This window comes from Leopardus geoffroyi, chromosome B1 (assembly GCF_018350155.1).
Source record: "Leopardus geoffroyi isolate Oge1 chromosome B1, O.geoffroyi_Oge1_pat1.0, whole genome shotgun sequence".
Taxonomy (NCBI): domain Eukaryota; kingdom Metazoa; phylum Chordata; class Mammalia; order Carnivora; family Felidae; genus Leopardus; species Leopardus geoffroyi.
In genome coordinates, this window is record NC_059327.1 from 123,755,386 (window position 1) to 123,769,591 (window position 14,206).

The following is a 14,206-nucleotide window of genomic DNA, read 5'->3' on the forward strand; positions in this document are numbered from 1 at the left end:
AATGAGTCCAAGATTGTTTGATGCTAAAATTACATATTAAGAGCATGAATCTAAGAATAGTAATTATATGACCCAAATCAATAATTTTAAAATATTTTATTATTTTCTATACTTGTTTTCTTTTAGGACCTGCAGCATACAATCCTGTTTTAAGGAAATCTTGCTCCATACCCTTATTTGTTAAGGCTTCAAAGCGTTTTAAAGATTCCAAAGAGATTACTCCTGGTCCAGCTACATATGAGGTTTGTCAATGATAATTTTCTTTTATCAGTAACAAAAGAATAGAATAATTTCCAGAAAGTACTGAAAATGTCTACATTAAAGTCCTTTACATATGTTTTATTCATATTACTAGCTATTAAAATCGAAGGAGGCATTTTTTAAAATACAGTCTGACAGTTTTTAAAGACTGAATTAAGAATTATTTGTCAATTTATTTATAAATGTCCACTAAGCACGGTTATATATATAATTTTTTACATCCCTGAAACTTAAAGACTTAGTTGTTTACATACACAAAAGGAAATTTCCAAATATTTATTGCAATCATGATTTATTAGAAGGCTCAGAAGATAGCCCTGTTGCTCCAGTAAAATCAGGTTTGGATCTTTTATCTTTTTTTAATAAGTATAGATGCTGTAGTCTAGATTCATAATAGATAAAGGACTCTTAAGCTGTGGGCCTTCTGATTACAAGAAGAATGCTTAAGTAAACCTTCAAGTTTTAAAAATTGTGTTCATGATTGGCCTTAATTCCCAATCTAGGATGAATAGGTCCCCCATTTGTACTCTACTCACTATTAAAAGTGAAATATTTTATAGTGGCTTATAGCAAGTAATTTAAGAGTTAATACTCGGGCCAAACCATAGTGAATGTTGTTTTTTGGGTTAGTTAATGACAATTTCACTTTTATTGAATGTATGCTTTCTACTTATTTAAAATGTCATGATCTAAATAATTTTTAGGCATTCTGTCAAAGCAGATTCATAATGCAACATCAGGGAAAAAAAGAAAAAGAAAAGAAAATGAATAATGAAAGAGTTGTTATTTTATTTGTTGGCTGTTGATTCCCCCAGAAGACCACTGCTAATTCCTACTGATTAAGCAATGCTAATTCTATTTACTTTGGAAAGGGAGAATCTGCTAAGCAGTCTTAATAGTGTTTCAGGAGATGCAAATCAAAGGACTTCTGGTGTTTTAGGACCTGAGCTCTGTGACGTAAGACAGGTCTTACAAACGGGAAACTGGCTGGGATTGGGCAAAGTTTATGACTTGTTTACTTTGGGTTATTAGGCACAGTGAGGAAGGGTCTTAAAGTAAGTGTTGATCAGTAAGCTATCAGTCTTGATAAGTTAGATGGTATAGCTGTTCATAGTTTGATATATTATCATATTAAATCTTTAGCTGAATCCTTTTCCCCTACTTTTTAAAACTGATTTTAGTGGTATTTACAAATAATAATGTCAGTAAATGTAATGATACCCTTTTATTTTGTGATGCATTTATCATAGAAAATGTATCTACTAATCTTTCTAGTATTTAAAAATCTTTCTTTTTCTTTCATTAAGATTTTACAAATTATATTTATACTTCTTCATAGTATTTTCTATGCCAAATGAAAATATTTATGGGTTTGATAATGATGTTTTTTCAGGTATTGTTTGAATGTATATATATGTATATATATATACACACACATACTGCACTTCAGGGTAACTTTTCTGTTGAGAACTGAGTGTATAATATTTTTTCGTCTTCCTATTGTTTTCTTTAATAGTTGAAAAGTTTTTTGAAAAAGTAATTTTCTTTCAAAGTTTTCCTTCTTTAAAGGAAAAGTTATTTTTAACCTGTAGACCAGTAAATTATAGGTCCATTTATTATTATTTGCTCTTAGTTTTTAATTTGGTATTTCTTTCTTTCTCTATTGACTTTAATAAGTTTCAGTTGGTAACTCTTGAGAACATGTTTGCCTAAATATTTTACTTTTATTTTTTTACAGAAAAAGATGATTTTAGAAATTTATAACATTGTTTTAAGATTGCAATATTATGTTATATTTAAAAAACACTTAAATGTGTATGATTTGTGCCATCATTAGTTATAGGTTTTCAGTGTCACATGTTCATGGATCTAACCTATCCAATATAGGTGGTACTAACAATAATATCTATTACAATAGCTCTCTTAAGTTACACAGCGATATTTGCAAAGTCTGCTCACTATTTTTATTCTTGTGTAAACAGTGTCCTGAGTGTCCCAGGCACAATTAGTGTTCTCTCTCTATTTTATTTACTTATTTTTTGGATGGGGGTGTGGTCAGAATTGTCATTGGAACATTACTCACTATCTTTCAATTACAAACTAATCTGTGTCATTTTTACTCCTTCTAGTTGTTGATATTTATTGGTTCACTGTCACTGATCCTTTTAAAGATATAATGAAAGCTAGGGACCCTAAAGGGGAAAATTGTGCACGTATGTTCATGTAAAAAAAAACATGTATACAATTTTAAATGGTTTGTTAATCCACAAAAACTCACATGGCTTCAATCAAGAACTCCCAGTAGCAGATTATGAACTCTATAAGGATGAGACTTATTTACTTTTATATTATTAGGGCTTCAACAACAGAATCTGGCATATAGGAGCATATTAATAAATGCTTATTGTATAAATCAACAAAATGGATAATTCTAAGATTTTCTTCCCATGATTAGATCACTAATCTTTATCCATGAATAAAGACATACTTATTAACTTAGTTTAGTGAGAAGAATATGTATATGCCCTTTCAAAATAGCAGGTTTTATTGACTGATTAATGTTCTCTCATTGAGTAAGTCTGCTCAGTAAACACGAACATTTTTAAGGTTTACATGAAGCAACACATTATTTTCTGGAATTTAAAATTGAGACTTATATGAGAATATTTTAAAATAGGATAGAAGAAACTTCAATAAATTTAACTTTTTAAAAATCCTTCATTTAAATATTACAGAAAAATTTAAATATACCTCTCTTTAAAAAAGCAAATTCTACTGAAATTAATTGAAATTTAATAATACAAGTATTTTTAATATGATTTTCTGCTTTGTTCATATATAATTGACATATGTATGTATTATAAATGATTGCCACAATGAGGTGGCAATAAATGATGCCATTACCTCACGTAGTTACCATTTTTGTGTGTGTGATGATTATGGTTAAGATTTACTCTCTTAGCAGCCTTCAAGTAATCATACTGTATTGTTAACCATAGTCACCATGCAGTATATAAGCTCTCCAGAATTTTTTTCATTTTTTAATAGAAAGTTTATACCTTTTACCCAATTTCTTTCTATGTCTTCTATTCCCCTCTCCCCCCCACCAAGCCCCTGGCAACCATCATTTTACTCTATCTCAATCAGTTCAGCTGTTTATGATTCCACATGTAAGTGAGAACATACAGTATTTATCTTTCTCTGTCTGACTTATTACACTTAACATAATGCTTTCAGGGTCTATCCATGTTTTCAGAAATGGCAGGATTTCCTTCTTTTTTTTTTTTTTTTTTTTTTTTTTAATTTTTTTTTTCAACGTTTATTTATTTTTGGGACAGAGAGAGACAGAGCATGAACGGGGGAGGGGCAGAGAGAGAGGGAGACACAGAATCGGAAACAGGCTCCAGGCTCCGAGCCATCAGCCCAGAGCCTGACGCGGGGCTCGAACTCACAGACCGCGAGATCGTGACCTGGCTGAAGTCGGACGCTTAACCGACTGCGCCACCCAGGCGCCCCTCCTTCTTTTTTTTAATGGTGGAATAATATTTCATTGTTTGCACACAAACCACAACTTTATCTGTTCTTCCTTTGATAGATACTTGGGTTGTCCTATGTCCTGACTACTGTGAATGATGCCATAGAGACAGTGGAGTACAGATGTCTCTTCAAAGTAGTAATCCATTTCCTTCAGATCTATACCCAGAAGTGGAATTGCTAGATATGGTAGTTCGATTTTTAGTTTTTGAGGAATGTCCGTACTCTTTTTCATAAGACTGTACCAAATTATACCCCCACCAACAGTGCACATTAGTTCCCTTTTATCCACATCTTTACCAACATTTGTTATCTCTTGTCTTTTTGATGTTAGCCATTCTAAGGGATGTGAGGTGATATCTCATTGTGGTTTTGATTTGCATTTCCCTGATAGGGGGGATTGTTGAGCACCTTTTCTACTTGTTCACCATTTGTATATCTTTTTTGGAAAAATGTGTATTCAAGTCCTCTGCCCATTTTTTACTCAACTTTTTTTTTCTATTGAGTTGTATGAGTTCCTTATATATTTTTTATATTATCCACTAATTAGATAGATGGTTTGCACATATTTTCTCCCATTCCATTAATTGCCTTTTCATTTTTCTATTGTTTCTTCTCCTGTAAAGAAGCTCTTCAGTTTGATATAGTTCCACTAGTTTATTTTGGTTACATGTGGTGTCATATCTTAAAGAACCATTGCAAAGACTAGTGTCAGAGAGCATCTTCCCTATGATTTAGGAGTTTCATGGCTTTAGTTGTTAGATTTAAGTCGTCATTTTTGTGTGTGTGTGAGTAGGGTAAGATATGGCTGCAATTTCATTCTTTTGTATGTACCTATCCAGTTTTCCTAAAATATTTATTAGAAGACAATATCCTTTCCCCATTAAGTGTTGTTGGTGTCCTTATCAAGGATTACTTGATCATATATGCAAAAGTTCATTTCTGGGCTCGCTTTTCTGTTGCCTTTGTCTATATGTCTGTTTGTATACTATAACCATACTGTTCTGATTACTATAGCTTTGTAATATCTTTTGAAATTAGGAAATGTGATGCCTCTAGCTTTGTTGTTCTTTCTCAGGATTTCTTTGGCTACTTGGGATCTTCCATGGTTCCATGCAAATTTAAGGACTAATTTTTCTATTTTGTGAAAAATGCCTTTGGGATTTGATAAGGATTACATTGAATCAATAGATCACTTTAGGTATAATAGACATTTAAACATTATTAATTTTTCCAATTCATAAACATGGGATATCTTGCTATTTGTTTGTATCTTCTTCAAGTTTTTACATCATTGTCTTATAATTTTCCATGTACAGATCTTTAAACTCCTTGGTTACATTATTCCTAAGTATTTTATTACTTTTTATGCTATTACAAATGGTATTTTTGTGATAGTTTGTTGTTAGTGTATAAAAACATAACTGATTTTTGTATGTTCATTTTGTATCCTGTAACTTTACTGAGTTAATTTATTATTTATAACAGTTTATTTGTGGCATCTTTAGGACTTTCTATATATAAGATTATATCATCTGCAAACATAATTTTACTGCTTCCTTTCCAATTTGGGTAACATTTATTACTTTTTCTTGCCTGATTGATCTTGATAGGACTTCCAGTACTGTTAAATAGGTGTGGGTAGAGTGACACCCTTATCTTGTTCTTGATTTTAGCAAGAAAGCTTTTAACTTTTTATTATTGATTAGGATATTAACTGTGGGCCTGCCACATATACTCTTTATTATATTGAGGTATGTTCAGTTGATACCCAATTTGTTGAGAGTTTTTATCATGAAAGGATGTTGGATTTTGTCAAATGTGGGTTTTTTTTTAATGTATTGAGATGATCCTATGATTTTTATCTTTTATTCTATTAATGTGTTACATCACATTTATTGATTTGTATATGTTGAACCATCTTTGTATCTCAGTGATAAATCTCACTTGATCATGATGTAAGATCCTTTTTAGGTGCTGTTGAATTTATTGTGCTAGTATTTTGTTGTGCTAATATTTTGTTGGCCTGTAATTTTCTCCTCTTGTAGCATCCTTATCTAGCTTTGGTATCAGGATAATACTTGTAAAATGAGTTTGAGAGTGTTATCTGTTCTTCAAAATTTTGGAAGACTCTGAGAAGGATTGACATTGATTCGTTAAATTTTAAGTAGAATTAACCAATGAAACAATCTGTACTTTCCTTTGTTGGGAGGTTTTTGATAACTGATCTAATCTTCTTTCTAGTTGTAGATCTACTCAGATTTTCTATTTTTTTTTATAATTTGCTGTTGGTAGATTGTATGTTTTAGGAACTTATCCATTTTTTCTAGGTTATGCAGTTTTTGGTGTATAGTTGTTCATAATAGTCTCTCTGATCCTTTGTGTTTCTGTGATGTCAGTTGTAATGTCTTCTTTTTGATCTTTGATTTTAGTTGATGTCTCTTGTTCCTCAGTCTAGCTAAAGATTTGTTAATTTTCTTTATTCCTTTTTGAAAAAAAAACAAATTTGTTGTTTCATTCATTTTTTGTTGTTCTGGTCTGCATATTTATTTCTGTTTGATCTTTGTTATCTTCTTTCTTGTGCTAACTTTGGACTTAATTTGTTCTTTTTTAGTTCCATGAGATGAAAAGTTAGTTTTTTTTTATTTGTGATTATTTTTGTTTCTTGATGTAGGCATTTAATGTATAAACTTTCCTCTTAGAACTGTTTCTACTACATCTCATAAGTTTTGGTATGTTGTGTTTCCATTTTCATTTGTTTCAAAATAGTTTTTAACTTCTCATTGGACATCTTCTTTGACCCATTGGTTATTCAAGAGTATGTTGTTTAATTTCTACATATTGTGTAATTTTCAGTTTTTTTCCCTTTTATTGATTTCTAGTTTCATACCATTGGGGTTGGAAAAATATCTTTGTGATATTTCAATATCCTTACATTTGTTAAGGCTTGTTTTGTGATCTTTCTATCTGGATAATCTATCCATTTTTAAAAGTGATGATTGAAGTCCTCTGCTATCATTGTATTACCTATTTTTCCCTTCAGATATGTTACTATTTGCTTAATACATTTAAGTACTCTGGTGTTGTGTACATACGTTTTTACAATTGTTATATCCTCTTGATGAATTGACCCTTTATGATTATAAAATGGCTTTCTTTGTTTATACAATTTTTGGCTTAAAGTCTATTTTTTATGATATAAGTATACCTACCCTTGCTGTCTTAGTTTCCATCTCCATAGAATATCTTTTTCTGTCCCTTCCCTTTGAATTTGTGTGAATCCTTAGGCCTGAAATACCTATATAGTTGTGTATTTAAAAAAAAAAGTCCATGTAGCCATTCTACTCCTTTAGATGGAAAATTAATCCATTTACTTATACTATAGTTAGTGATAGAGAAGGACTTACTAATGCCACTTTATTAATTATTTTATGGATGTTTTATAGTTTCCTGTTGCCTAGGCAGACATCTTGTTCTTGTGCAGCTGCATAAGCCAGAGATGGCTATGGTCATGTCTCCTAGGATCTGAAGGTGTCAGGGAGGGATTCAAGTGGCTTGTATCTTACACTTGTCCAACCATAGTACCTTGGATGGTTGCTAGTGTGGTCCTAGACTCTAACAGGGGTGTTTGGGGGAGTGGAGGGAGTGAGAAGAGACTCAAGTGGCTGGCATCAGTGAATTCAAATACCTGTGGCAAGAAAGCTGGTGAGATCTATTGGAGATCCACAGCAAATGTGCTGGCCTTTGGCTTTGCCAGTGGTACAATCTACTGAGTTTATCTGCAGAGTAAGACTTGTGAACTACAATTGCTTATGCTTATCCTGCATCTATGCTAATAGCCTCTGCTTTTCTTTCTTGTTTCAAGTCAGCACTAGATGTTTTAGTTTTGCTGATCTGGGTGGGGTGAAACCAAAGCAGGACCCTCCCACAGTACCCCAGGAGGCTGGCAAAGCTGGTCACCCACTCTGCTCGTTCTTGGCAAGTGAAACTCTTTCTTTCTGGGAAGCTGCTTCTTGGAATTGAAAAATGCCACTTGGGGGATATGAAAACTCAGGCAAAATTCAATTGTCTTCTTTCTCTTCTTGTGCTATTATTCTGTTTTTTTTTTAATGATAATGTTTTGCTAAATTTTCCTAAGTGGACTCTAGATGTTTTTGTTCATGGATAGCTGTCCAATCATTGATTTTTGTGAGAAAACAGGGAAGCTGTCTTCTCCTACATCACCATTTTCTTCTACTGAAATATCAATAATTTTTTTCTCCTAGCACTTTGAATTTATCATCCCACTCCCTTCTGGCTTGTAAGGTTTCTGTTGAAAAACCTGCTGACAGTTTTGTGAAGGTTCACTTGTATGTGTGACAAGTCATTTTTCTCTTACTGCTTTCAAAATTCTCTTTGTGTTTGACTTTTGACAGTTTGATTATGATGTGTCTTATGAATGTTTCGGATCCATTTTTTTGGAAGGATCTTTTGGGCTTCCTTAATCTGATTTCCATTTCCTTCCCCAGTCTGAGACATTTTTAGCCACTATTTCTTTGAATAATTATCTGGTCCTTTCTCTGTGTCTTGTGGAACTTTTGTAATGCCTATATTGACTCATTTGCAGATGTTTCATGAGGCCCTTAAACTATCTTCATTATTTTTCCTTTTTCTTTTGCTTCTCTGACTGAATAATTGCCAATGAACTGTCTTTGAGTTTGTATTCCTATCTTCTGCTTGATCTAGTATGATGCTGAAGCCCTCTAATGCATTTTTCAGTTCAATTGTACCTTGAGCCTTTTGATTTCTGTTTGGTGATTTTTAATATTTTCTCTTTGTTGAAATTTTCACTTTGTTCATGCATTGTTTCAACCTTGATGATCATCTTTATGTTGGTTATTTTGAATAGTGTGAAAGGTAAATCATATATCTCTCTTTAATTAGGGTCAGTTTCTGGAGACTTATTTTGTTCCTTTGCTTAGAACATGTTTCTCTGTTTCTTCATTTTCCTTGATTCTCTATTTTGGTGTCTGTATGTTAAACAAAACAGCCATCTCTCCGAGTCCTCATGCCTGGCCTCATACAGGAGAAGACTCTCACCAATAAATGCAACCAGAGATTCTGAACCTCTTAATTAAACCTCTGTGCTGGTTCAACCTGCTTCCTTTTTCTTAGCAGCCTGCAAACATCTAGAGTATTCTGGATCCTATCAGTGCTCATAGATAAATGAGGCAGATAAAAGTTCCTCAGGCAGCCCCCAGAGAAGTTGAATCATTAGATGTTTGGTCTAACTCTTTCCTTCCTCAGTGATAAATTGGGATCTGAGGTTTTTAGCCTGTTTGCTCTGCACTGAGCTTGGAAGAGAGGCAACTAGTTGTGTTCTAGATTAAAAGCTGTCTTTGTTTTCAGTAGCTCCTAGGCTTTTTGTATTTTAATGTCTGTTTGTTTTCATTTACTAATGTAATAAAGAAGAGCAGTTCTCTGGATTTTTCAAAAGGAGGATTAGTACATTGGAAGGGAGATTCAGAAATTTGCCATTTGAGTCTTATAATCATAAGCTGAGCAAGAAGAAATGAAATTTGAGGAAAGATAAATATCTCCAAGTCACTGGATTTTGTTCATTATTACTTGAAAAAATATATGTTAGATATCAATTGTTAGTCTCAGATGAGCTCCATTCAACTTGATAGTAGTATTTTTTTTTCTCAGATTCTAACAAATGAGGCTTTTATTGTTATCAGAAATTTCTCAAGTTTTGGTGGGACTTTGTAGATATTATAGAATAAAATTGAGAAGAAATGCTTAAATACTGCAGATTATTTTTTAATATTGAAAATATCCTATACATAATCTTTACAGTAAGTAAAATGGAGTAGGTAGTATAAGATCAGAAATGTTGAAAACAAATTTTCTAGAGCATTAGAGTTTCTATATTCATTCCAAAGGGCCACTTACAACAGATAAAAGGATTCCTAATATATAAGTGTCTAGATCTCCATTATCTGCTTCAATTGGAGTAACTCCATTTTCTATGCTCCATATATCATATATTTGTATAAATTTACATTAGAGAAAGAGTTCCTTCTACTGTCTGAATTTAAGAAAATTTAAAGTCACAGTTGTAGAGAAAAGGTAGGTTAATTGCGTTAAGAGGAAACTTGTTCTAAATCTTACTTTAGGGGCACCTGGGTGGTTCAGTTGGTTAAGCTGAGGGTAATGATCAGGTCATGATCTCATGGTTTGTGGGTTTGAGCTCCACATCTGGCTCTGTGCTGACATCTCAGAGCCTGGAGCCTGCTTCACATTCTGTGTCTTCCTCTCTCTCTGCCTCTCCCCTACTAGTGCTCTTTCATTCTCTCTCAAAAATAAATAAACATTAAAAAAAATTTAACTCTCACTTCAGCCATTTAATAACTCAGATAGAAGGCTAAAAAATCTGCTACAAATACAGTAAAAAATGTGCCAAAAAATGTTTTGATTTTCTTTTTTTTTTTTGCAGTACTTGACAAACAGCTGGATCCGTAAATTGTAGTTATTGTTATATTACTCTCATTTTGTGGTTATACTCATTTATACTTAGTTCGCAAAAATGAACTCAGTATGGTGTAGGCTCTGAGAATACAAAAGTTAAAAAAAAATCTTTGTTCCCAAATACCTAGCAATCTTGAAAGGAGAAAAATATATAACTATTTTAATTACAATAAAATATTTTTTTATTGAAAATAAGTAAAAGATACAAAAATGTGGGGTAAGAAATCTCTAAGTCAACCAAATGAGTCAGGCAAATCTTCAGACAGCATTTTATGTGAACTATGAGAATAATAGGAATTTTCTACTAGGACAATCCTTGCAATATATGCAGACTCCAAGAGACACTGGAGAATAAAATATCCTTGGAACGCTTTTATTGAGTCAGTTCTGCTATAACATAAAATAGATGGTATGAAATTAGACATGTAGACAATGTTAGATTACAAAGTATATTAAATAAAACACAGAGTTTTTGTTTTCTACTCTTAACTACAGGTACATACTAAAGATTCTGTAGACACTAAGATTCTGAGTAGAGGTATACCATTATATATTAATATAAATTAAGCAAAACCCATTTTAAATTTTTTAATACTTCAAAAATATTATTTTTCCCTTTGTTTATGAATAAATTACTAATAAAGGATGGTGAGAGTTGAGTAAATTATATAGTTTTTGGATGAAGTTAGTTCCTAAATTTATTTCCAAATGCTCATATTGTCTTTGTAGAAAATGTTTGTTTATAGTTATAAATTATATTTATTTTAAACTTCTGCTTTTAAAAACCCACTTTTATACTTTAGTTTCAAAGTTTGTAGGACTGTATTTTATATCCTTTGGAAATGTGTTTTGAATTTTTTGCTTTTAGAAGTCAGTTTGCACTTCAATTCTAAAGGTCATGGCACATTATTTAAAACCTCAAAATGAATGCTGAAAAGCTACCTGTCATTTGCCATTCCCAACAAAATTCTCTGATTCTCCATGGACCACATCCTTTGTTTAATTTTCTCCTTTCATTTCTGCTTACAGAACTCTTGAAAGTCCTTGGAACTTCCTAAGTTAGTAAGTTTGGAGAGACTTGTTAAGGTCTTTCCTGGAAAATCTATTTTAAGTTTATCATATTAGGCCTTGAGATGCCTGTCAGAGGTATGGTCTGCTCTATTATATCTTGATAGAATTCCAGGTTAATTATGTTACTAGTTATTGTATTGGAATAAATATAAATCTTTGGACTTTAAGGACTGGTTTCAACCTATTAAAATTGTCTGCGTGATTATATACTATGAATCATTTTCATGGAGTTCATAATCCCTTTATTTTTATTTATTAAAAAATTTTTTTTAATGTTTATTTATTTTTGAGTGAGAGAGAGACAGAGAGACAGCATGAGTGGAGGAGGAGCAGAGAGAGAGGGAGACACAGAATCTGAAGCAGGCACCAGGCTCTGAGCTGTCAGCATGGAGCCCGATGCAGGGCTCGAACTCACAAACCGTGAGATCATGACCTCAGCCAAAGTCGTACACTTAACCCACTGAGCCACCCAGGCGCTCCAGCCATAATGCCTTTAAGAGAAGCAAAATATTGTGCGCTCTTACATTTGTGTATTTTTCTGTGGATAGTTTCCATAATACTTTCAAAGTAAACTAACTTCCCTCCATCCCCACCAAAAATAAAAAAAAGTTTAAGAATCACTGTTTTTTAACAAAGAATACCTTTAGGTATCTATAAGTCGGCTAAAGAGCTGAGAATCACAGTTTCTATCCCCTCTAGGGTGATATTGTGAAGAAAATAATCAAGCTCTGGCTTTACTAATCGCCATGGCTGCAAACCTCTTAGGTACTAAGTCATTTCTTTCCTGTGTATGCAAATTTTATTTAACACAGAAATTACTTCTAGAATTACCTATGTAAAATGTTTTTAAAACCAGGAAAGTTACATGTGATATTTTACATAGACAATTGAGTACTATGGTTAAAAAGATGAGTGAAATATAGGATTTTCACAATGGCATTTGGTGATGATGTGAACATAACAATATAAAAAATAGAGTGGAAAGAAACTAGTTTCATATGCATGTAACCTATTTTTAACTTGAAATAGTGTTATTTTTTGGTGTGTTTCAATATGCTAAAAATTATCTAAGCCATCACTATTTTTATTACCAAAAAGTACTTTTGCCTGAGACATAATTTAAGTTTGATATATAAAGGCAGGAAAAAATCTTGCCAAAATGAAATTTATGTATTTTTCTATTCTGTTTTTCTGACTGCAATGTAGAAGTTTTATTATTTGTTCAATGTACTATTTCAACTTTAACTTCTTGATAATTAACCATGTTTATAACCAAGGAAAGGATATTTTATAAATAGTTACCAAACTTGTATTTCTGGTTACCATAATAAATCATATTTTTATTTCCATATTTTCCTAAAATATAAACTTTAGTTTACCAGCCATAGTGTCTTGTTTTTAAGTTGAGGTTTAGTTACAGATTAGAATCATTGTTAGAGGAGAATCAGTAAATTAATATGGAAAGCAGACTTTGAATTCTCAACAATAAAATCGTTAGAAATATCAACTGTTTTCTTCTTCAAGAAAGAAAAAGTCTCATGATCTCTTTGACAGTCAAAAAATTTACTGTCAAATGCCAAAGTATACACCCTCTGGCCCTCTTTTTCTCCTGATATCACTCAGTTCCAAGGATGATGCCCCTCAAGGCTCAGTGTGTTCCTTTCCTTGGTCTTGTTGCACTAATTACAGTCTGAGTGGATATTGGCACTTGGTGCAGTAATGTCTTATCTTCACTCATTCTGTCATTGATGTTGACCTAGTCATTCCTGAGGCAATTGATATTGACCTGTTTATGCTCTTGTTCAGTAGTTCTACTCTTGAAAAACAGAGGGTATGACTACAAAAATATATATCTTTTATTCACAGTTTTCAGAGTCCCAAGTTACATTATTTTCCTTGATGTTTCTTCTTCCTTCTTAGCACCTTTTTTCCTTAGTTCTAGAAGAAGTTGGAAGAAAGAAATATTAAATGAATCATATAAATTAATAGCCACGTGTATGAACTAATGCCACCTGTTTATCCAGGGTTGCTTAAACAAGTTGGGGTACCCTAAACTCACTCCTACCTCACTGTGGGTTTTTTGCTCACCAGGTATTTTATGGAGGGATAATGAAATGATTGGTTTCCTCACATAGAATAAAAATGTCGGACCTTCAAACAAACCATTCCTATTAATTTGTATTCTAATTACACATCAGAAATCAAGAATTCTCTTTGATTTTTATATAAATAGGACCACCTATGGACTACTCTTGATGCATCATATATAGTTCTGACTTGCCCAAATAGATTCGTATTTTTGCCATGAGGACTAGAATAGGCCACCTTGTGGCTACTTCCTCTATCAATGGTCTTAAAATCTTGTAAAATAGTCCATTTTGTGTCCTGGAAAACATTAATTCCTTTGTAATGAGATCTGATGTGGTAGCTCAAACTTAATTACCATGAGTCTGAAATATATTTCTGAGTAGCTGTTGTCTGTAAAATGTAAAAAAAAAATCAATAACTCTAATTTACTAGGGAAAAAGGTGATGATAGTATCGACCTTGTAAAAATAAAGTGCTATTTTTGTATTCTTTAATATTGTAAGCTATATTTTAAAAATGCTATTCAGCGTCTGACTTCGGCTCAGGTCATGATCTCACAGCTCGTGGGTTCGAGCCCTGCATTGGGCTCTTTGCTGACAGCTCGCAGCCTGGAGCCTGCTTCGGATTCTGTGTCTTCCTCTCTCTCTGCCCCTAACCCACTCGCATTCTGTCTCTGTCTCTCTCAAAAATAAATAAACATTAAAAAATACTTAAAAATGCTATTCAATATACTGCTTCAGTAA

The 14,206-nt window shown here is 32.5% G+C and overlaps 1 protein-coding gene across 1 annotated transcript in view; it reads left to right on the forward strand.

Annotated features, from left to right (window-relative positions):
- STPG2 (sperm tail PG-rich repeat containing 2) overlaps positions 1-14,206 on the forward strand; it is a 431,309-nt gene that overhangs the window by 197,367 nt on the left and 219,736 nt on the right. The window contains exon 6 of the mRNA XM_045472302.1: positions 127-242. Coding sequence (XP_045328258.1) covers positions 127-242 — 116 coding nt within the window. The remainder of the gene's footprint in view (positions 1-126; positions 243-14,206) is intronic.